General features: G+C 36.5%; 1 protein-coding gene across 8 annotated transcripts in view; it reads right to left on the minus strand.

The window, feature by feature from the left end:
* Positions 1 to 24,397, minus strand: part of LRBA (LPS responsive beige-like anchor protein) — a 551,104-nt gene that overhangs the window by 374,988 nt on the left and 151,719 nt on the right. For all 8 annotated transcript variants that reach the window (XM_065597797.1, XM_065597794.1, XM_065597798.1 and 5 more), the window contains exon 34: positions 21,873 to 21,934. In XM_065597797.1, the coding sequence (XP_065453869.1) occupies positions 21,873 to 21,934 (62 nt within the window). The remainder of the gene's footprint in view (positions 1 to 21,872; positions 21,935 to 24,397) is intronic.

Genomic DNA, 24,397 nt, shown 5'->3' on the forward strand with positions numbered 1-24,397 from the left:
TTGGTCAGTGTACAATGAAGCAGAAAAGAAGAGAAGCATTGAACACCATCATAAGCATTGGCTCCAATGAAAATATTAATAAGCATTGGCAAGAGCCCATGGGTCTGAAATTACATTTTATTCAAATGCTCTGACTAATGAGGGAATTTCTTACTTTATAATTAATATTTCACCAGCCTTTTAATGGGATATTTAAGCACTTTGATAAGTATACTGAAAGTGATCCAAATGCACTGTAGTTTTTTAAATACTATCGCTTTTCTTGAAATGCTGTTTTATGACTTCTCCAAACAATGTCAATTTCATTAAGGATATTGGTACACCTCCAGCAGCAACATTACAGTAGGGGAACTATTTCTCTCACAAAGTGAACAACATCATCAGTTGTTAGATAAGCAGCAAGTTGTATTTACACTAATAATCTTTTAAAACGTATACCTAAAATTAATTCAAAACTAGCAGTGCAGAGACAAGTAATCTTGACAGCACAGCAGAAGTACATAAAGGTGTACTGCTCTTTGAATTATTTTGTTCTCACTAAAATACTGTTTAAGGGTCAAGACTGAGTTTATTCACAGCACATTCTTCTTAGTACTATTCTTCAAAACAAAGAACAAAAGTATAGGGTGAAATCCTGGCCCTGTTTCATCCATAGTGTTTGTGAGCAAACAATGCACAAATTGATTAAAAAGTTCTTGTAATAACTTGGTTAAAATAACCCTGGAAAGTATCAGGGGGGAGGAAGGGAATCTTAGAAGCAGAAACAAAGAAAAAAAAAAGAGGAAGACAAGGGAAAACAGAACATTTCAGTAACTTTAAAAATAACATTACTACAATACACTTACACAATTGGAATTTAATTTTAATGTCTATGACATTATGAAACTTTCCATTTTAATAAAAAAGGGCAAATTCATAAATCAAAATTCAGAGTATTTACTAGCAAGACAGATAAATGAGTAACTCATGCAATATAGACAGAAGGGCTTGCAAATTTAAGAGTACCACTCTGTACCTCTCAGTTGATGTAAATAAACTTGCAAAGTAAGTTCTCATATAGAATTTATGATTTCTTCGCCAATTTATTATTTGGCTCAAATTAAATGTGTCACTAACTAAAAGGTGGCTAACTTCATATTTTCATCTCATGATTTAATCAGGTACTTAGAATATGACCAATCTAATAATAAACACATATTGATAGTATCATATACTACATGAAAAAGCAGATTTATTGAAGCCACAAACATGTAACTAAGAATAAGTGACCCAATGGCAATCAAAAAATTATATATATATATATAAATAAATAAATAAATAAATAAATAAATAAATAAAATCACTGCAATTTTTGGTACAGCTAATGGGAAGGGCACCAAAACACTTTCTTTCACACCCTCTTTTCTGAATCCAATTCTAGCTGTCATATCATGCTCATGAATCCTATCCAGAGAAGAGCGTAAGAAAGAACACGTTTTGGTGCCCTTCCCACTAGTTATACCAAAAATTGCAGAGATGTTTACGTCAGAAAGCGTGCTTGTCCTGAACGCTATCATATAACACAAGAAGCACATATGGGTGGAGCCTAGTGTTAGCCTTGACCAACTAACTTGTTAAAATACAAGTTGTCCTGCCAACACAAAGGTTTTTAAATGTGTTTGCTCATGCTTACAAAAATTATCCTATTTAGACAAGGCCTAAAAGTAGGCTATCCTAGCTTCTCTTCCAACCTCACCAATTCAAGTTATTGGTGGAAGTAATTGTCAGAATCCCCCTGTGCCACCATTTCTTTGCTGAAGAGTTCAGTGCTTCAAATAAAAGGCCGCAATTTGTACAAGACACAGAAATTAACAACTCCACCCTGCATAGCACATCAAGTCCCGGCCAAAAACTTCTTGGCTCTGTGGGTACCATATACTGGCCTCTAGTCTACGTGTACACTGCAATTAGCCACAGCAGGCCTGTGCCAGCTGACTCAGGCTTGGGCTACAGGGCTGCCTAATTGAGATGTAAACATTCAGCCTCAGGAGCCTGAGCTCTGGGACCTCCCCCCATCATGGGGTCCATTCCTTTTGCCAATCCCACCAAAGCTCCCACTTGGTGAACAGGAGACGCCTTTAAACATCTGTACAAACCTTTTATTTCAAAGGTACACCAGTAGCCATTTGATAGCATCAATACCATTGTAAAGGAGATGAATACTCTTTAACACTTATATTTCCGTACTTTCAGTAAGCACAATAAAAGGATGTCTATCTAAGAAAAAGGAGAATTCAGAAAAATGCCTCTTAGACTAGTGGTATCCAACGTTTTTGGCCTGATGGCTGAAATATTTTTTAAATGGTCAATACTCAAAAGCAGATTCTGTGCTCCCTTTTGCTACTCAGGCAGTAAAAGAACCCATAAGCCCGTGGCATGGGGATACCCCCTGGGGTATGGCATGGGGTGCCCTTTAGCAGACAGAGCTGGCACTGCTATGTCCTACACTGCCTTCTCTGCAGCTCATGATGTAGCGCACATGGCAAGGGTGAGGTGGAAGTAGCTGCATTGCGGTGCCCTGAGGTTATCCCCAGCTGTTGTGTGGTCCCTAGAGGACCTTTGCCAGCCCTTAGGCTGCTGAAATCTAAACTAGGACTGAGGCAGAGAATCAGGGAAATACAACTAGTTGCTGGTTCTCTACTTCTCTTCTTTCACCTTTCTGAGGCTCCAGAGCAGTTGTGTAGAGAGCGGAGCCATCCTTTGCCAAGCACTCTCCTAGGCTCAGATACAGCCAGCCAAGCTCCATTCTGCTTTCCCTGGGGCTTCAGCAGACTGGCAATAGAGCAAGCACAACTACTCTCCTCCTCCCTGTTCTCTGGTGCAACAGGTAGCCAACAGGGAAGCTGCTAAGCAGTTTACAGTACAGAGGAGATAGCAACTGCTTAGAGTGCTTCTCCTAATAATGGGGCTGATTTGAACAGTTCAGCTAAAAAGATGGAGGCTATGGTTTAGGACACATTTTCAAGTCATAATCAAGCACACATTTTCTTAAAACACAGGCTTTCAAGGGCCACAGCCTCAAAGGCCACAGACTGGACAAAAATAGGAGTAGGTTATAATACTGAAACAAATGTCATGCTTTTCCTTCTGCACAAATATATGATCCCACTTCTTATTGACTCTCCAGTATAGTGAATGAAGTTTTGATTCAATTTCATACTTATATATGGGAAAATTTACACAGATGAGATGCTGCCATCCCTCACTTTTCAGTCAATATCAAGAATACACTTAACTGTGTGTGTGTGTGTGTGTGTGTGTGTGTGTGTGTGTGTGTGTGTGTGTGTGTGTGTGTGTGTGTGTTAGTTATACACAGACCCCTCTTTAATCTGACATCTCTCTCTAATCTGGTAACTTCATCACTGACAAAGTCCAAGGACTCTCCTTTATGATAGTGATGAAACAGGTTAAAAAAATATTAAATATTACTTGAAACGGGGACAAAGAACATTTGTATGTAGCCACAATTTTCATCTTCACACTTTAGGAAGCTGTTATTCCAAGTATGTTTCAAATTAGAAGCCCAACATTTGTATGTTATACTATTAATTATATCAAAATTCTGTATATCTAATTAAACAATTTCATTACTAAGCAAATGTGTATATCTTCAGCCAGATATATATATAGATATATAGATATATATATATATATATATATATATATATATATATATATATATAAATAAATAAATAAAATGGGAACTGATTTATTTTAAATTTGAAAAATGCACTACCAATGGCTTTTGGATAATCCCCCCCTTCCACCATCAGATTTTTTTAAGAAGTTATATAAATATCTCCACTGCTACATATTTGTATTTTCAAAGCATTTTCCAGTGTGTTTGAAATTTAAATCCAGAAGTGAGAAAAAAAAGGTGGCAAATCAGTAGATACTTCATCCTTTGCTATATAAGTTATGGGAAGTTTTAATCATTTATTTCAATAACGAAAAAAGTGAGAAGGATGACTTCAACCCTGACAAATGTGAATGAGCCAGGAAAGGAACAGGGTGAGAAAATGTGTTAACATATGGCTAGGACACGTATTATACACTAGACTAAAGGTCAAATCTGCACAAAAAACTTGCTCATGGAGAGATATAGTAATCTTTAAAGTGCCTAAAGTAAACTATCAAGAACTTTTCAACAGTGTTTGCACTTGATGTCAGCACTCTCTCAGCACTACATCTACTACAAGCTTTGGTAAACTCAGCAATAAAGAACAGAGTGAAAAGTAGCAGACTATCTTAGCTGATTCTTCATAGCATAGAAGAGAAAACTATACAGTAAACTGAACAATTGTCAACCTAGACAAATCTATGTAGAGTCCAAGTATAGTAAATTGTTTGGCACATGTTGCTGCAACTCCACCAAGGGTGAAATCCTGGCCTCATTGAAGTCATTGGGAGTTGGGATCAGGATTTCATCCTGTTTTAAGTCAAATAAAGCTGAAGAGGCAAACCCTATTTAGAATTTCCACACTAAAAGTAAATGTATGTATTGGTGTAAGCAGATGTTAAGCTCTATAAAAGAACTCTAAAGCTACAAAAGCATGTGATGTCTTTCAAAACAAAGGTACTGAAGAAATAAATCTTCAGATTCACTCACTTTGTGTAGATCATGCATAGACCTGCATATGATAAGAAAAAAATCTAGCATTGACAAACTAACAAAAAAGGAATTAGACAACACAGAAATAGATCTGAATTTTGACAATTACACAACACAAAGTACCTTGCAAAAAATATTTACTGCTGTTCCAAGCATGTAAAAAGTTGGTTAATTATTAAAAGAAATTTGACCAAAAACGTCAATAGTTTTTTTTTAATTTAAAGATTTACTCATTATGATATCATTCCATACTAAACAATGGCCCCTTTATGACAGCCTTAACTTAGCGTCAATCTACCCAAGTCAAGTTCTCTCACTACTCAGTAAAGAGGATTTGATTTCAACAAGGGTGATAAAAGTTGCTCTAACCCTACCCAGCTACAAGCTCTCAACAGATGATCATCATTAAGCCTCTATCAAGGGTCCACGTACTGAGGCTCTAAAAATGTGTCCTATTAGTACATAGTCCGTCTGTTTGGCAACTCCAGTCATCAAGAGAAATGGCAGCTGTTGCCCTCCAAGGTCTGAAGTCAAGTCTTTAGGGAATCTGAAAGCCCAACTGGAAAAAGCAAGGCCTGTTCATTAGAGACTGCTCCAGGGGAAACTTGCAGGGCTGCCATTGGAACTATATAAAATAGCTAATTATTTTTATAAGACTTTAAAACTATCAAATGCACTCAGATACAATAAAAAGTATTTATTGCTTGCATTCCATTAAAAATACCCTTTTTTTTTTAAACACAAAAAGCAAAGCAGCTAGTGGTAGTGTACAACTAAAGCTTTTGTATTAAGCAATTTTAATAAGGTGGCAGAAAAGTGAATATATCACTGGGTAAAAAATTGTTTAAAACATAGATGAAATCAGAATTTTTAAAATATTTGGATTTGGTATGAAATTAAGTTGATTCTATTAAGTACATTTGAAATAATGACATCCAAAGATATTTATTATGTCTGTGTGTGTACATAATCTCCTGAAAAATGCAAGAACTGGAAAAAAAATTAAAGGTACTGAGAACTGACTTGACTAACATTCTTTTCAATTCTGCTGATGTTTTTAAACCAATAGCAATATGAGTAGTTGGAAATGTCAAGGATGTATCCAAAAAAATATCAACACATCAGTTTTAAAAAATGTATTTGGCCCAATAAGTATCAAATTAACACTGAGCAAAGGACAGAGAAAGGAGGGAAAAAATGTTAACACCACAATGAAACACTTGTAGAAGTGTTGGAACACAGTTTATCTTAAGAAAGCAGCTATCCTTGTCCCATCTCGCTTTCTGTACATTTTTGACAAGTAGATATATTTTATTTGCATTAGAAAGGTATTTTTTAACATTTTAATCATGCTATGGAATCAATGTTTCGTATACTGAAATATTTGCCAGTTATATACCCTGATAACACTGTATGTATTGAATTCTAAGAAGGTAAAAACAGATCACTACTACAGAATATTTATTACACAGTAACAAATCTTTTAAAAAAGTGTTATATGAAATTCATTAGTGTTCCTTAATCAATTCCTGGATCAACATGCACATTAGCTTCTGACAGCCTAATTCAAAAAAGCAATTACAATCCTAGTCCTTATGTAAAAAGACGACAGAAAGCAACTATGTTAAACCAGTTAAAGAGAATGAAAATGTAAAGAAAACAGATTAAGAATGATTTATATCAATGCCTAGTGCTGAAGTTAATTACAACTAACCCAATAAAATAGTGCCTTTATTATTGTACAGCAAGTAATAGCCTTAGACACAGAAAACAGAACTCTTTCTGCTGACTTTTGCATGCTCAATTCCACAGCACACTACATTAAGAATTAAACAAGTAGTAAATAAGCCATACAATAAGGAGTTTTTAACTAAAAGCAGAAGACTCCCCTGCTGTTTAACCATTTGGGGTATTCCATTGTGAACAGTGCTTCCTATAAACTGGCATTAAGTTATGTGGTAAATACCTAAGATTACGTTATAATGAGAATTTAATTTCAATACCTAAAATTAGAGTTCAACTCTCAAGCTTTTATAGATTCTGAAAACAAACTTCATGCATTTAAAATTGTGTTAACCTGCTTACTGAAGTACTAGATTATTCAGTAAAATACTAAGTACAATTACGTCCTGCAAAACAATACTCATCAGTTATACAATGAGAATTTTAAAGAGTAACAGGTAATTGACTTTTTCCTTGCTCTGCATAAATTTGTCCTGACAGACGTTTACTACATTAAATATGTACACACACACACAGTGGTGACATTAATTTCATACCTCCACAAGATCTTACAATAGGTTGAGCCAATGTAATCTGTGGTAGTGCACAATATTTTTAAGCAGAGATCTTGGAATAGAAAATTAAATTAACTCCTACCACCAGAATGTTCATATAAAATTACCAAAAAAAGGCAACCATGTAATATAAGGTTACTGCTCATTCAGCAGGGTCTGGTGACAATCACTATAGCTCCAGGTCTGTGTCACCAGAACTCCCTGATAAAATCCTCTGTATTATAGCTATTTTAAAACCTGATTTTAAAAGGTGGAATGTTTATACAAAAGGTGTTTGTAGTTTAATTTATATACAATACTCTAAATAGTTACTTGAGAAGTATCATTACATCCATAAAAACAAGATCACATTAAGAAGTGACAGACTGCTCTGTGCTAAATACTAATCCCTCTGCCATCCAGAGCCAGCGACAGACTATAGATTTGGATAAAACTGAATCCATGGATCACTGGTTTTAGATCCATTGCCTGTGAGGGAAGAGGCAGTGGGCAAGCTACCTGGTCTCCCTTTCTCTCTAGCTAGCTGTTGCCATGACTCCTCAGGCAATGTCATCAGGGGTCAGGATTGAGTTCAACTAGCAGCAAAGCTTCCCTACTGCAGAGGTTCCTCCCCAGGTTCTTTCTTCACCAGCTATTGTTAATGCTGAGAGAGGAGGCAGGAGCATGAGAAGAAGAATAGCTAGGCTATTAGCTAAACCTAGCTGTAATCCTCAATATCAGTGCAGAACTCCGGGTGTCAAATAGTTCTACGGGAGATAAAGGTGCAACATAATTAAGGGGAAAAATTAGGGAAGGAAAAGTAGTTAGGAAAACCAATGAGGAAAAAGGACAGGTTGAGTGAACAACCCAGGAAAGAAAAAAGAAATGGTTCTACATAAAGAAGTTGTGGGTGAAACATAGTGAATGCACAATTTTTATTTTTTTAGAAAGGGAAGCAAATCCAGGGCTGGCTAAATTGTGTTAAGACAATTACTACTTGTTGATCTCAGTGTTCATTTGCTGGGCAACCCATTTTAATTCTTGAGATTTTGTAAAATTAGTCCAGTCTGCCTTGCAAATGGCAGATTGTTAATTACAAGGCTTGGCAAACCATAACACACTTATAGCTGTACAGCTGCATTGATGGTGACAGACTGATATCGCCCAGAACAACTTCCAGAGACAACAGAGCAGCAGCAATTGTCCTGCCCAATGTTAAATAAGGTTTAACTAAGTAAGGCAGCATTCAAGACAGTCCCTGGTAAATAGCTTAAAAATCATAAGAGTTCTTCCCTATTACCCCTTCCCCACCCCTCAAATTTTTGTCTTAATATAAATCCTTATAAACAAATTCATTACAAAAAAAAAACATGCACAAGACTGGCTGGAACACATTCATATCTGTCACCAGGTATCAGTACTACCCATATATTTGAATGAATAGCTCTTTAGGACACACAGGTATGCAACCCTTCCCTGGATCACTACCCTCATCGTCTCCAGCCCTCGCCCTTTCTTTTGTCTTTCAATCTACAAAACTGCAATAAAAGAATTTAAACACGAACAAAAAAAAGTTGTACAACTAACATGAAATTTGCCATCATCACACTGTTGATTCTGCCTCTGTGTTCTATTCCTTTCCCCTATCCTTTGTCTGTCTTGTCTATTTATACTAAGCTCTTCCATACAACAACTGTCTCTTATTCCATGTTTGTACAGTGCCTAGCACAATAGAGACCCATTCTCGGTTAGCATCTACACACTAGCACAATAAACATGATAAATAATCATGCTGGGATGCACTAGCAACTAGTCTCTCCTAGACTTATCTGGTACAAAGTTTAAGAAAACAACAATTTCCCTTACATATGAGGAGATGAATATAAGCAATTCCCTACATAAAAACAAAGGGCTCTGGAGGAAGTAAAACTGATTTCCTCCTCCCTAATTTTGGATCATTTTTATGAACAGTGGGGATCTGATATGTGGCAGAAATGCACCCCAGTTTCCTACTTGTGGCAACACCATTTGTGAATTATAAGATTATGCTGCTTTCATGAAGGATCTCAAAGCATTTTATGAAGATTAATTAATTAACCTCGCAAACATTCCTTGAGTGGGTTAGATGTTATCCCTATTTCACAGATATGAAAACTGAGGCACAGAAGGTTTGAGTGACATGACCAAGGGTTAAACATTAAGTCTGGTTTAACCACTAGACCAGTTCTTCCTCTAGCATAACATTCAGGCCGGAGACCATTTTCCATCTAATCTTGATTTTTTTTTTATTTTTTTTAACAACTGTATTGAAAACACCAAGAATGAATGTGGTCAGATAACATGTAAGCAAAATAGTTCTTTTAATCAGTGTAAAACCAGAGACAAGTGTTTCTATACTCTGGACTTTTCATAATCTTGGACTTGTCCCTTCACTAGCCTCTCTCTCCATAGTCTCAAATATAACAGACTAGCTGTAAAACAGCAGGGTGTCAAATTAAAGCACACTTTATTTTCAGAGGTCTCCACACTTATAGGCTGACTTCCTCTCAGGAAGAGTTCCATTTCACTGCATAGCCCAATCAGCAGGGAGCTCACAGAATTAAGTGCCAGTTGATATTACTTTGTTTTACATTTACCACCCATGAGAATATTGTTCAAAGTTCTAGTTAGAAAGCCAGCATGATATCATCCTTCTGACTAGACTGCCAAGCCACAGGGTGTGCTCTCACTGCACAAAATTCACCTTAAATGGTGGTGTTTTTTTAAGTCCTAGTGTGCTGGTGAAGCGACAGGATGCCTTTTACTTCAGAGAAGTCTTGCTTCTATAGCTAAATTATGATCCTCTAGTTCTGAACATGTGCAGCAATGTACTTTCATTTCAAATTAAGCTGTTTTTCCCCAAGCTTCTCATTTATATGAGTCTACACTCCTCCTTAAACATATAAATGTATATTGATTCATGAATCATATATGTACAGAGCAGCACAATTTTACATTTTATGGGCTATAATTTCAAGTTGAATAGACATTTTAAAGTAAGTCAAAACATAAACAAGCTTTTTCTGAATCTATGCATGTGATTTTCACTTAACTTTCTTCTCTCTTAAATGAGCCTATCATAGCTAGAGAGCCTAAAACTGAAATAAGTAAACTGTATTTAATAAGAATCATAACTAAACAAAAACTCAAATCATAATCACTATGTTCATTTGAAAATGTACTGTAGGGAACAAGTGTGCTTTGGTAAAATGACTTCATAAAAGTCTTATCCATCTCTAATTTCTATGATAAATTATTTCAAGCAGGGGATTGGGGGGGGGGTGGTACTGTACTTGAGACATTCTAGGCATATAATCCGTATTTCAAAAGCACTATTCAATTCTTAAAGCATATAGCCTCTTTTGCAGAAACAAAGCTCCAAATATAAAAACTAATTCCAAAACAAAAATGGAGCACTTCTGGCATTACTGTGCATGCTGGTTAAAATTGCATTTGCTACAGTAACACAGGTATCTCCATTTTATTCATTTTTGATACAGTTTAACTACATAATCATGTATGACCTGAAAAATAAAATACAAATTATATCTAAGAATCTATCTCCTTGTAATAGTTTTTTTTTTTAATAAAACTGTGCCGTTAATTACTTTTCAGCCAGCAGCAGTTTTCCTAATGTACAATTCATGTAAGCAGACCACAAAATTAACTAAGGTGACCTGTGTGTGCCAGCAAGTTTTCCTCGTTACCATCATAGTCATTCTGTCCCATGCTGCACAAGAATGGTTTAGTAAGTACATTTCATATATACGACACTAATAGATATGTCAAATACACATATATGGCTATAGTTAGAGAAATGCAAATGCATTAAAGACTGAATGCTTAAATGTAACTTATGGTAGATTTTTCATTAACATGGCATTCTTATAGAGTTTTTAAAAGTAGTTTCATAAGTTACTGAATGAAGAAAAAAGTTGCATTGTGGAACGATTTGCTTAAAATCTGAAATGTCCTATCCCACTACTCACCTTATCAGAACATCATGACTGAGCTCCCTCTCTCCTGCACATTTTAGAGAGAGGCTCTTTACTGTTAATATTAGAAGCTGTATGGCTTTTACCTTTGAAAAAGAGATCACAAATAAAGCACAGAACTCTGCCTCTTCCCCTGCGTACCTCCTCTATTTTTTCACTTTGTAACTGTACCCAGAGTGGCCTTCCTTAGCTGAGCACAATCACCCAACCACCACCTCAATGCAAAATGCACAGTGTGATTTTTGGTATGTCATAACTATGTCAAATTTCAACAAGTTTTCGTTAGTAAGCCAGTTCTCTCCTCACTGAGGACTATTTCCTTGTCAAATTTAAACTATCTACCCCAAGTAATTTAAGCAACACGAGTATGAAAAATATTACAAATATTTTACCTTCATTTTCATATTCAAACACAGTTTTTGTTCATCTTAAAACTTTAATTTGCATACATTCCCCATTGGGGGAGAGATTAAGCCTGGAAAATTTCACCCCACAGATAATAGTTATGGAAAGATATAATCAACTACAAACAGAATGGTAGAATAAAAACATGCATTCAGCTTTCACTGCAGCGGTCACTACCAGGCATAATGTTACTGCCACAGACTCAATGCATCACTAAGTCAAGAACTAGGCAATTACTTTTCATGAAGTATTGGCAGATGAATCTCCACACATTTTAACCTATTTCCACAGGTGGTGTAATAGCAAGGGTTAAACTATATGCCTTCATTGATTTCTGACCAAATGCCATGGGCTCTAAATAGAAAGTCAAAACTGTGTTTGCTAAATTTCTGCTGAAAAGGTGACTGCACATCCAATGCATGTGCTACAAGTTATGTCCATCCATATTAGGTGCCTATATACCTTTATACGCTAAACAGAGTTGAATAATAAGAGAGCTAAAATGTTGAAAAACTACAATGTTTTAAGTGCATTCTTTGATGTCCACACTGATAGTGAACAACTCCATATTTTCAAACCACCCACTCCACAAGTGCCTGAAAAACAGATTGACTAGAAAGTGAACAGATCCTCGCTCTGATCAGACCAAAGTGAGAGAGTGCCTGACTGTTCTACAGCTGAGGGCCCTCCATGGAAAATGCCCTGACAGAAACCCCTTCATTTCAACTGGGGGGCAACTCTATTTCAAGCATCTCCACTGAGCCCAACTGCAGAAGTATTGCACCATGAGAAAGGTGGTTTTTCAGATAACTGGGCCAAAACATTGAGAGAACCAGAAAGAAACCAATTCAGAAGTGAAACTCCATCCAAAAAGCAGACAAAACACATTTTACACTAGCTTTGGTTTCCAAGTGTTCTTAGAATGCATTACAGTAATGTAGTTTTGAGGTGACAGAAATGGGTGAAATTTTTCAAATAGTTTATTCACTGAAAAAATGCAATTTTGGTTGACATGAATTTGTTTGTGAATTTGACAAGAATTCGACAAATTTCAGTCCCCATAAAATTTTTGGCCTACATTCACAAGCAGATGTATGCACCATTCACAGAATGGCTGGTGCTGGTAGCATCTTGTCCCCTTTATAATCTTTAGCTCAGTGGTTTGGGCATTCAACTGGGATGTGAGAGACCCAGATTAGACACCCCCACTGTGGAATAGGAGGATTTGAAGCTAGGTCCCTGGCCAGGTGCTCTAAAGATTATGGGGATGGGGCACGCGACACCCCACTACCTCAGCCCCCTCCCCATTTTATGACTCTAGCCCTTTAACAATGCCTGGAAACAAAATACTAAATATGACCTACAATCAACTTCTCTACTTTTTTGATTTGACAATTCCAAAAAAGTTTGGATTCAGTCTGACCCAAACCAATTTTCTTTTCTCTCCCCTCCCTCCACTTTTTTAAGCTGTCAGCAAACAAACAAAAAACCCCAGTAATTCTCCCTACTTTAGTGACAGACTATTTACTTGCTGTAGCAAGGTCTACATCTCATCTTAGTCACAGACAAGAAAATAAACTCAGGCCTGGTTTACACATAAAAGTTATATCAGCTTAGTGACATTAGTTAGAGGTGTGGAAAAAACCACATCATAGACAGACATAGCCCTGTCGATAAAATCCTGAGTATATACACAGTATGTCATTCAGGTAAGTGCTCTTCCTATATCAACGGAAAATCTCCTTTTGTCAGTGTAGTCTGTGTCTACACTAGGGGACTATGCAGGCACAGTTATGCCAACACAAGCTCCATAGCTACCATAGCATCTGGTAGAAGACATTACAAATGGAAGCCTCAATCCAAGACTGAGGTATAGGAAACAACTCAGAGAGCTTCTATTGGTTTTCAATCTTCTCAGAACAGAGCTTCAGACAGCTGACTATTAACCAAGCTCCACTCTCAGACAGACATTGGGTAACTGACATAGTTGAATCAAGTGAGACAAAAAGCAGTGTATTGTCAGCATCCTACAGACTCCACACACTGCCAGCCATTTAACATACTTGTTGAGTAAGATGGGGGACAATGAAAGAGCCCACAGGATGGAAGAGCAATTGTCCAGAATTATCCCCTAAAACCTATCCCAAAGAAAGAAGTTGCTCAAGGGTGACTCCTTCCCCTTCTGCTACAGAATGCAGATGTATTCAAAACACCCTGTAGTTATCAAAGTGCTCTAAAGAATTAGCATGAACACTTGAGCCTCTTCCTTAGCTGGGAGGAGATATCAATCAGGACAGTTTCTAACCCACATACAGTCCTAGCTTCTCAATGACTGGGTTTAAGTGCAATTCATTCATGTAACTGCTTTTGCAACTCAAAACAGCCTAACCTCTTCAAAACTCCAGGAGATTTTAAAACTTTCTTTGAAAAAGAATCAGTTTTGATCTTCAACCTTACTGTTAGTTTCTCCACACCAACTGCCTCTCAGGTCTCAAACAACAGCAGACCCTACACGGAAAACTCACCACGAAAAACAAATACTACAGCATGATCTTCCAGTGCTGAGTAGAGAAAGAGTACAGGGTAGGAAAAAACAACTTTTTTCTACTACCAGATAACCATATAATAGTTCCTCTGACTCTGGCAGGGGGAACCCCGGTAAAGTTGCCAGCAGTGGCTGGCAGCCACTCCGGGGGGGGAGGACGTGTCAGAATTCCATTTGATTGCTTAGTGTAGAGCACACCATAGCCACAGCAATTTCCCTAAATATAGTAAGATTCTGCCCATGCCATGAAGAGCTCAGAATTTAAGATATGGGGAGCATCATGTAGATCAGAAAGCAGCATCAGAGAAGCCTTCATTCCACATAATTATATACAAGTCAGATGTGCATTCCACATTAATCCCGATTACATTTCCTTATTGCACTATTTTCTAGCATCTAATGGAACACATATTCTACCCTGCATGTCACACACTATGATTTACATTGGCTTTAATAAATTCTTTATTAATACCATTTCTGCGACTAGATATATAGCACTCAATAGTAGTGTGCCCATCTGACGTTTTAAAAAAGCATACATAATACCTCTAATATGCCCATCTATAGTCGATATAATTAAGGCCTGAGGTGACTTAAGCATCTAGCTATCTTGAACAGCAGCAGAATAGGTTGCCTTCTTCTCTCAGCTATACAAACAGCTAGCTCATAAACTATTTTTAAAATAACCTCTACAAGAGTACAAAACTATATACAGATAATACAGGCCCCTGGGAAATTTGTAAATCACAAAAAGTACTTTTTTGCCTATCTCAATATAATCTCATGGTATGACGCACAATCTTGAAGCCTTAATATGTATAATCTAAAAAGAAAGTGAACAGTGTAGGAAACATCTGTAAGCACAAATTCTCCAATACCACTTCTTGTTCTGACAGAATTCAGTTCAAGACTTGAGGATACACTTTTCTTTTGATTTGTCCCTTAAGCTCTCAAACTTTCCTCCCTTTTGTCCAATAAAGCTGTGTTTCTCTTCTGTCCATTTTATTAAAGCAATTTATTAGAAATATTTTCCTTTTTCTGCTACAAAACAGCTATATCTGATGAAAGCAAAGCTTCTATTGGCAGATGATCACCACAATTTAAATGGTAAAACCTCCAATTACTCGAATTTTTAGATATACAGTAACTCCTCACTTTACATCCTCCTGCTTAATGTTGTTTCAAAGTTATGTCACTGCTCAATTAGGGAACATGCTCATTTAAAGTTGTGCAAGGCTCCCTTATAACGTCGTTTGGCTGCCTGCTCTGTCCACTGCTTGTAAGATTCTGTGGAAGAGCAGCAACTTTACAAAAGAGCATTGCACAAGTTCCTCTTCTCCGCCTCCGCCTCCTCCCTCCCAGCACTCCGCCTCCTCCTCCCTCCCTCCCAGCAAAGCGCTGGGAGGGAGGGAGAGGAGCGGGGAAGCGCCACGTCTCCACTCCTCCCCCACCCTCCCAGAAAAGCTTAAGCGCCACTAAACAGCTGTTTCGCAGCGCTTAGGACTTTCTGGGAGGGAGGGGCAGGAGCGGGGAAGCACCGCATCTCTGCTCCTCCCTCTCCCTCCCAGAAAGTTCTACACGCCGCCAAACAGCTGTTTGGCAGCGCTTAGGGATTTGGGGGTGTGGGGGAAAGCGGGGATGCAGCGTGCTCCGGAGAGGAGGTGGAGTGGGGATGGGAAGAGGTGGGCCTGGAGTGGAGCAGGGACAGGAAAAGGTGGGCCTGGAGCATTCCCGGCAAAGTCGGCACCTGTTCTTCTCCATGAAAGCTGCTGCTGCGAAGGTGCTTCCTAGCATCCTTGCCTGCAGTGGGCTGTGCCGGTGTAGGGTAAGCCAGGGTCACTTCCCAACCACAGTACAGTACTGTACAGTATATAATGCCTTTTGTCGGCCCCCAAAAAATTTCCTTGGAATCTAACCCCTCGCATTTACATTAAATCTTATGGGGAAATTGGATTAGTTTAACATCGTTTCACTTAAAAGTTGCATTTTTCAGGAACATAACTACAAGGTTAAGTGAGGAGTTACTGTATAAGGAGCTTTGCGATTTGAAATGTTAATTGTTGCCAAGATTACACTTTTCAGACTGCAAGCTTCAACAAAAACAAGCTACTAATATAGTTTCAAAAGCAATAGTTTAGGATATGCATTGAAATAACTTTCTGCCTATTTCACAGCAAAGATCCTACAAAATCTGTCCTCAACATCAAGACTTGTGCACCGTGATGCTCATTTTCAAACTTTTTGACTATTCAGACACAAAGGAATTACGTGGAAAATATCTTGGATTAAAATGTGCCCATCTAACATCAATTAAAAAAAACAAATTGGAGCAACATCCAAAACCACCCCCAAGACCTACACTGACATTGCTCTGCATCTAATCCTTTAAGATCTAACCCAGAGAGCTGCTAGGTTGGGTGCTTCTGTTGATCTCAACTGCTAAGGGAACATGAAAAAAATGGCTTTTGAGAGAACTAAAAAGTTTTAGTTGAATTGGGTCTAGGTTATCATTATTGTTAGTCATCACATTACATTTCACTTGACAGTAAATTAGAAACAAGTGCAGATCACAGATCATGTGTGTTGTCTGCAAGAAACACCATTCAACCAACCAGCAAGTAGCCACATTCTGCACCAGCTGATGTTTCAAAGTAATTTGAGGATTTAGTCTAATGTAAAGGACACTGTAGAAATCAAAGTGCAAAATGGATCACTGTTGCAAAATTTGCCTCTGAAAGAAAAGGCCTGGAACACAGGATATCCAGAAGAAGCTGAAAATGCAACAAGACTTTAGGATCAAATAATTTCCAGTTTGTGGGGGAAGGGGTGTATGTCAAATTATAATGCAAAACTAACTCTGACCACAGAACTCCTCATGGGAAAACACCACATCATACTGCTCACTGGTGCATAATTAAAGATATTAAGGAATATTTGGATTATAGATATTAAGGAATATGGTGTTATTGTGTTATTGTACATGTTGGAGATATGTGTGACTTATTTATAGGGCAATGGAGTCTGTCAGTGAAAGTGGTGATTAAATGGTGTATAGGTTAAGTTAAGTTAAAGAAAGGCATTCCCTTGCTTTGGAAGGTTTCCCCCTCAAGCAACCTTACCTGATCATGTTATCTTACCATATAATTAAATTCCCATAATCATGGAAGTAGATGGACACCTGGATTCTAACCTCCACAGATAGTAAGGTTCACTTTTTGAATATAAATAGTTGCTTTAGATGCTTCTAAGGTTTCTATTTTATTTTTCGTTTGCTCCATGTACAATGTACATTAACATATGTGCTCTATCTGAGCTCACTCACTACCACCAAATTAAAAACGTATCGTAAGTCAAAAGTGTGTGACATTTAGTGCATTTTCCTTCTCAGCTCTGGCCCCTATTCTGAAAGCTGGTCCACATGGGCAAAGCTCTTGCTTGCACGCAAGACAACTTGAAGGATCATGGGATATGTTAATTCCCCTCCCCCACCTACCATATGAAACATGCATTTTATCCATGTTTTACTAAAAATCTAATGGCTATAGATATGTAGTTATATTGAGGCAAAGGAAAACTGTTAATTTTCTGAAAAAGAAAATACCAAAATGGAGCTAATGTTTTAAAATATTGGTCTTATTTTAAAAATACCTCAAGGATGTGTCCTTTACTCTTAGAGTTACAAGAGGGAAGAGGAACAAGTAAGCACCTAGAGAATTTAATCATTAACAATGAACCATATTATAACTTTTTTTGTCTTCTTCCTAAATGGGAGTTGCAGTCATTTGAAGGAGCTTTGTGTAGTTTTCTTGGCCAGTTCTGGTAAGTGATGCAATACCCGCACACAGTATTTGAGTCTGTCAGAATAGACTAATTCTATAGTCAAGTCAAGGGAAATTAGATCCACTACAACAAAGCTTCTAAGTCAACGATGAACCTGTCAAACAGAGGCTAATCACTTTTGTTGTTTATATCCTGTGACAATTTGGTTGATTTGCTGCAAAAAGAATACTTTTAGACTTTTTTAAATATTGCAAATATTAACAATCTACCATTTTAGAGGCATCAGAAAATTAATAGAACATATTCTACCTAATTCTCTGCTTTACACCAGATTACTGTACACTTCTCACCCCACTGCTACAGTAGCTAAGGAGAAATCTTATAAACATATAGAGACAAAAGGATAAACATTTTAGATAGCTTTATTAAAGACTGGAGTTTTTTCAGATCAGTATAGTTATTTCAAGGAAACAACTGAATTACTGGATCTGACAAAAGAGTTGTGGCACACAGTGGCATATTTACTTGTGTATATATACACATACACACATTCATGTGGACGCCTTCAAGGGTTAGTGATACACTCAGAGCAATTTTAGGGGAAAATGTTTATCCAATGATGGCTATGTCATACCTTTAACATGAAGGAACTTTGTCCCAAAATAGCATACACAGGCACCTAATACATTCTGATGTCATCCATTTAAAAGGAATATCAGATTATCTTAGGACTTTACTCTTTTTGCTGGTTTAATTACTCAGACAGGATGGCGGGCCAGACTACATGGTGCTTCTAGTTTCAGCGTACTCTATGCATTTCTGATAAATGGGAAAAGAATAGATGACCTGGCAGAAGGCTCAGACAATAACATGTGATTTACAGGACATGAATGCAGCTACTATAAGATTTATCTGACAGCCCTCTCCGATAGTGGACTGTTGAGTATCCGATGGAATGATTTCTAGTCTGGAAAGTCTACTACTGAGTAGCCATACACATTATTTATTTATTAGATGTTTTGGGTTGAAACCATTTTTAAATGATGCACTTCACAATGCTTAGCCATAAATTTAGCTTTAAACCCTAGAAGGGAGGTAGTGTTATTGGAATGTATGTCAGACTGAATTAGGATGAGCAACGCAACGCTTTTATAAAGTGGCCTTGAATGCAACGTCGATTCTTTCAAAAATGATATTAATGTCAAATAAGCAGAAACACTTTGCAGTAATATTAAATGAAGGATTCCTTTTTGTCTTGATAGATTTATATAAATGTAAGTACACTCACACAAAGTCTCAAATTTAGTGTGTCAGTCAAAAAACTACTTTTTGATGATTGTATGGAGAATAAGCCTTACTCTAGTACATCAATCTGGGTTTTAAATAAGAAGTTTGCACTATGTTGAATTATTTATTTTTTTCATAAACCAAGGGAGATGAGTAAATTTAAATAAGGATCACAACAACATTTTTACACGTAGAAGCAAGGGGGATGTCTAAATAGTTGACTTGAAAAACTTGAACAAAAAATAGAAATAACTACATAAAAAGATTTCTTTTCAGACAGTTGTAGTTACTCTTAAAAATTACTTTACCTAGGAAATGGTTGATTTTTTCCATTTTCCTGGATAAGCAATAATAAAATCTCAAACCTTTTTTGCTGCAACGACATATGATTTTATTACTGTATTGTTTGCTTCTTGGAAAAGAAGAAATGTCCCAGTCTTATACATTGAAGTTTTGTTTATTTGTTTAAGGTATTGGTATATAATTGGTATTGGCATAATACTTTAATAGGGCAAATATTGGGAAAGAAATTAGGTACAAAATACTGAAGATATTAATCAGAACAGCCCTCCACTTTCATAAAATGTCTGACAAATTTTTGAAGTTTTAAATCAAAATTGTACATGCTTAATTTGTAACTACTGAATTATTTATGTGATTAAAAACTAGTTTTTGACCTGATCTTTCGATCTTTGGCACTCCATCCTCTCCATCTCCTCTTAAAAAATTAATTATAATTTTAGCAAGAGGATACCACTTCACTTCCCACCCTGTCTTGGGCCAAAATATATATAAATATATATCAATCAAACTCAACCCCCCCTCCTCCCGGTATCTGTAAAATGTCTAGTTGAAATTCAATTTCATATCTCTCATGCTTTCATGCAGCAAAAGACAGTTCACTTTTTAACAAAATAAATCACTTTTGTGATTGCCACACTGACCTCTTTGAATTAGGAAAATTCAAAGTGAAAAATGTAATTATCACCCCTAGAACAATCTGTACACATCTGGAGCTAATTTTGGCTTCATTTCTCGCATCATTTCTCATATTCTGCCAAATATTACAACTGCTATGTAACTTTTGAGAGTTAAGTGTGACTTTATTGGTTTATTTCAACTCTTACTCAAAACAAGCTCATCCTTCGCTACTAACGCTACTAAGCGATCACCATATCCTCCATTTGATTATATTAGCATTGAATAGCACTGTGACATGTATGACAAATAGGTGCATTAGAGTGGGTCATTTATTCCTTATACTTTCAGCTTCCAACAACCAAGTATGTGACATACTGTACAGAGGACAGTATTGTTCTTTGCAATTTTCAAAAAATAAAATATAAAGAGATTATTTAAAAAATAAAAAGATTACCTTATCAAAAAAGGTAAACAGCAATTACAAACATAACAGGCTAATCAGACCATCTTAAAAAGAAATGTTTTTAGTATCTCAAATCACTAGTTTTCTAAAAGAAAAATAGAAGAGTATAACAAGTTTAAATAGAAGAGTAACAAGTTTTATGTAGGTTTCCAAGTAACATCTATTTTGTTTTTTAAATAATCAATGGTAAATTTGTATTCTAAGAATGTAGAGTGGTTAGGTACACTTTCAGAAAATAACAGCAACGTTTATGATAAGCAATTATTTCCAAGTTCCATGAAAGATATTAAGTAAAACTTCCAAAAAACAAATATATTCCCTTGATATTTTCTGCAGAAGATGGGGAAACTATGTAAATAAAATTCTGATTACATCCGTGAATAATAAGCTCACTAGAAACATAACTACTCTTCACTAGTTCATTGTAAAATCCATTAGGTGTAATCTCCAGAAGTAATTGTTCTTATTGCAGTTTATTGACAATGGAGACTATTGATTTTTCACACCTTCTATGATTCTTTCATTTGTATTCATGAAATGTCCATCAGCACAGTCTAAATAAATTTGGCAATATAGGCACTAAAACGAATAAATCGATGTGAAGAAACATTAATTTTGCATTATCCTTATTCGTCAGGCAAGTAAACCATAAGGGTTGTAAATGAAGGTCAAAGGTTTTTAAATGGGTCAGAACCCTTGACCTCTAGACCAATACCCTTCCCATTAAAAAAGGCTATTTTAAAGTTTTAAGTAGGGGAATTTACTACCAGGTATCATTTTTAAAGCACCAAAAAGAAAAAGTTCAATAAAAACATTCTTCTATTTAATTACAACAGAGAAAGCAAGAGGATACCAAAAGTACATCCATTTGATGAAGTGCATATTATTCTTTAACTACAATTGTAAGAAGGTTATCCAGTATCTTATCAAGACTAACCAAAAAGATTCTAAGATTTTTAGAGCATCTAAGGTGATTTTGTCAAGAATGTGGAAAATCTTGAAGTGTTGACCATCACAGCCACTTTCACATCTTTTTTTCCCTCAGATTCAAAGTACATGCCAAAAACAATTAACAATAACAAGGATTTCAAAAGTATTTATCACTCATTTCATAACCTCTACACAAAAGAAAAACGCTCACTCATCCCAGAGGATTTCAAGTGCCACTATACAAGGTGCAGAAATCAATATGTTTCCCTAACCTTAATATTTTATTTTCTCTTATGAAAACAGAGCAAGGAATTAGACTTCAAGACTGAGGTTACGTAAATGCTAGACATTTTTAATGGGACACAAAAACCTCAGTGTCTTCGCTCACCTGAGATTTCCAATTAGTATAACATCATAATCCATTTGCAATCAAAGTGTCTAAAATTTAGTCCTTCTACACTACAGTTAAAAATATATTCTAATTGTAAGCATGTTTACCATAACTTCAGCTATTTATCAAAGGCAGCAATTTCAGCCACACAACTTTTCTACAGTATTAATACTATCAATTAAAACTCACCTGAGAGCAAAGTAACATGACCAACTCCACCACTGAACTACTAGATTTCATGCAGACCAGACCTACAAAAGGAAAAAAAGAGATTTAATTATACTTAGGTTTGTATTTATATAGTATTAGGTATTAAACTTATTAAAATCTAGTACATTTGTTTTAATATATAAAAGTAACTATGTCTTAAACAGCATCTTTGTAATCAATTAAAGCTGAATTTTTACACTTGTATTTAAATGTATATTAGCTCCAAGCTATATTAGCTTATAATTTGTATGCTTAAATTGGAGATCATTTTTGAAAAATTAACTTGTGCTATAAAATGCTACCTCAGATTTATTTAACTGCAATTGCATAAATATTTGTGTTTCAAAATACTAGAATAAGTGTGCATAGCACATGCTATATTGATCCATAGTATCTACGCTTTGCTATTTTGGGGAGGATTGGTCATTATCTATGCAGAGAAGGGAAATGGCTCTATGACCTTTGCTTTCTACATTGCGCGCTCTCCCTTCAACCCCCTAGCTATCAATCAAGTTTCCATTTTGTTTCATGGCAGCAGACATCCCAAACACTCTTATTAGTACTTTGACCCGTGACCCCACACTAAACCTTAGCAGAAGTGCAAACAGTTACCTATTTTTTATTTTATTTTATATATATATATATATAAAAATCAAACTAATTTGATTATTATTATTATTAACAATTCACATTTCATTTTGGCTTGTCTATAGAATATCAAAACTGCTTTTAAGGCCTAAAAGTTGTGTTTTTCTATATTTATTTTTGTGTAAGCAATGCACATGCTATGATTGTTTTTGTTGTAATCCCCTGGTGATTAAATATCTGAAATACATAAGAAGAAAAACCCACAGACTTGAAATCCTTCAGACTACTTTGAAAGGAGAACATCTTTTATCCACTTGTGTACACAAAAAGCCCATTGCCAATCTGAATAAAAGTTTTAAAAATAATTTTTGCTTGCTTGTTATTCTTCTGACTGTGATGATACAAATTTTGTTTGAGAGTCAAGTGCTAAGTGAGACACACATATATATCCAAAAGCAGAATCTGGTTCTGCACAGTTTCAGAGAAGATACATTCATTGTGACTGTTCAAGCAATTTTCCATAGTTATGCATTTAAGAGCAGAAATAGGTATGCGCAAAGTTAAGTTTATACAATACGTAACTGTAAATTCAACAGGGCTCTCAACATCTCTCTCAACTTTTGTTTTCATCTATTGTAGAGAATGTTCTCTTTTATTATGCTTTTAGGTATTATGGAGGCATTGGTTGCAACCCCATAGTTAAGGGTGCATTCTGAACTGGGCTTAAAATGGGGCATACATTTCTCCACTTGTAGATGGTTTTTCAGTATGAAATGTCAATGTTAGAAAATGTGAAGGACAAAGACTATTTAGTACAGATTGAACCTCTCTAGTTTGGCACCCTCGGGACCTGACCGGTGCCGAACCAGAGAATTTGCCGAATCACAGGACGTCAATATGTAGCGAGTGGGTCTCTATTTTTATCTCGCCAAGGAGAATAAATGAAACACTTGCAACGCCACCTAGCCATAACAAGTGTTAGGCTAGGTCTACACTACCCGCCTGAATCAGCGGGTAGAAATCGACCTCTCGGGGATGGATTTATCGCGTCCCATCGGGACGCGACAATCGATCCCCGAATCGACGCTCTTACTCCACCAGCGGAGGTGGGAGTAAGGGCCATCGACAGGAAGCCACAGAGGTTGATTTTGCCGCCGTCCTCACAGCAGGGTAAGTCGGCTGCGATACGTCGAAATCAGCTACGCTATTCACGTAGCTGAATTTGCGTATCTTAAATTGACTCCCCCCTGTAGTGTAGATGTAGCCTCAGTGTTGTTACACAATTTTACTGTATTGACACAAGAAAATAAGTAGATAAAGCATAAAAAACATAAAATAAAATCATGCCAGACCACAGATGTTGTCGGCCCAGAGAGTGCTGGACTAGAGAGGTTCAACCTGTAGCTCTGTATTGTGTAATAAGGCTCAATGGGAAATGTGTGAAATTAATTTGTGGTAGTCAGATCTGTCTGTCTATCTAAGTACACATATACAACAAAAACTGGTAGGGGCAAATTATCTAGATCTGATACAATAGGTAGTTCTTATGAAGATATTTGAGATTAAGGATCATGTGTTTGCGGTTATACTTCAGAACTGAAAGTTTATCACCAGACCCAAGCACAAAATCTTTGAAGAAGCTCAAGAAATGCCTTTTTTTTTTTTAAATGACTACAGGTATCCAGTGTTCCCAATACAACTGAGGCCTCAGGCTGCTCTCTGAGACCCATTCCTTCTTATCTAACTTCCAACAGCCATAGACCCTCTCTCTCCAGGAATAAGAAAACCACAGCTAATTCACTCCCTATCTTGTCAGGTTTCAGAGTAGCAGCCGTGTTAGTCTGTATCCGCAAAAGGAACAGAACAGGAGTACTTGTGGCACCGTAGAGACTAACAAATGAGCAATTACCAGCAGG

The sequence above is a fragment of the Chrysemys picta genome, chromosome 5 (genome assembly GCF_011386835.1).
Source record: "Chrysemys picta bellii isolate R12L10 chromosome 5, ASM1138683v2, whole genome shotgun sequence".
In the NCBI taxonomy this organism is placed as follows: Eukaryota; Metazoa; Chordata; order Testudines; family Emydidae; genus Chrysemys; species Chrysemys picta.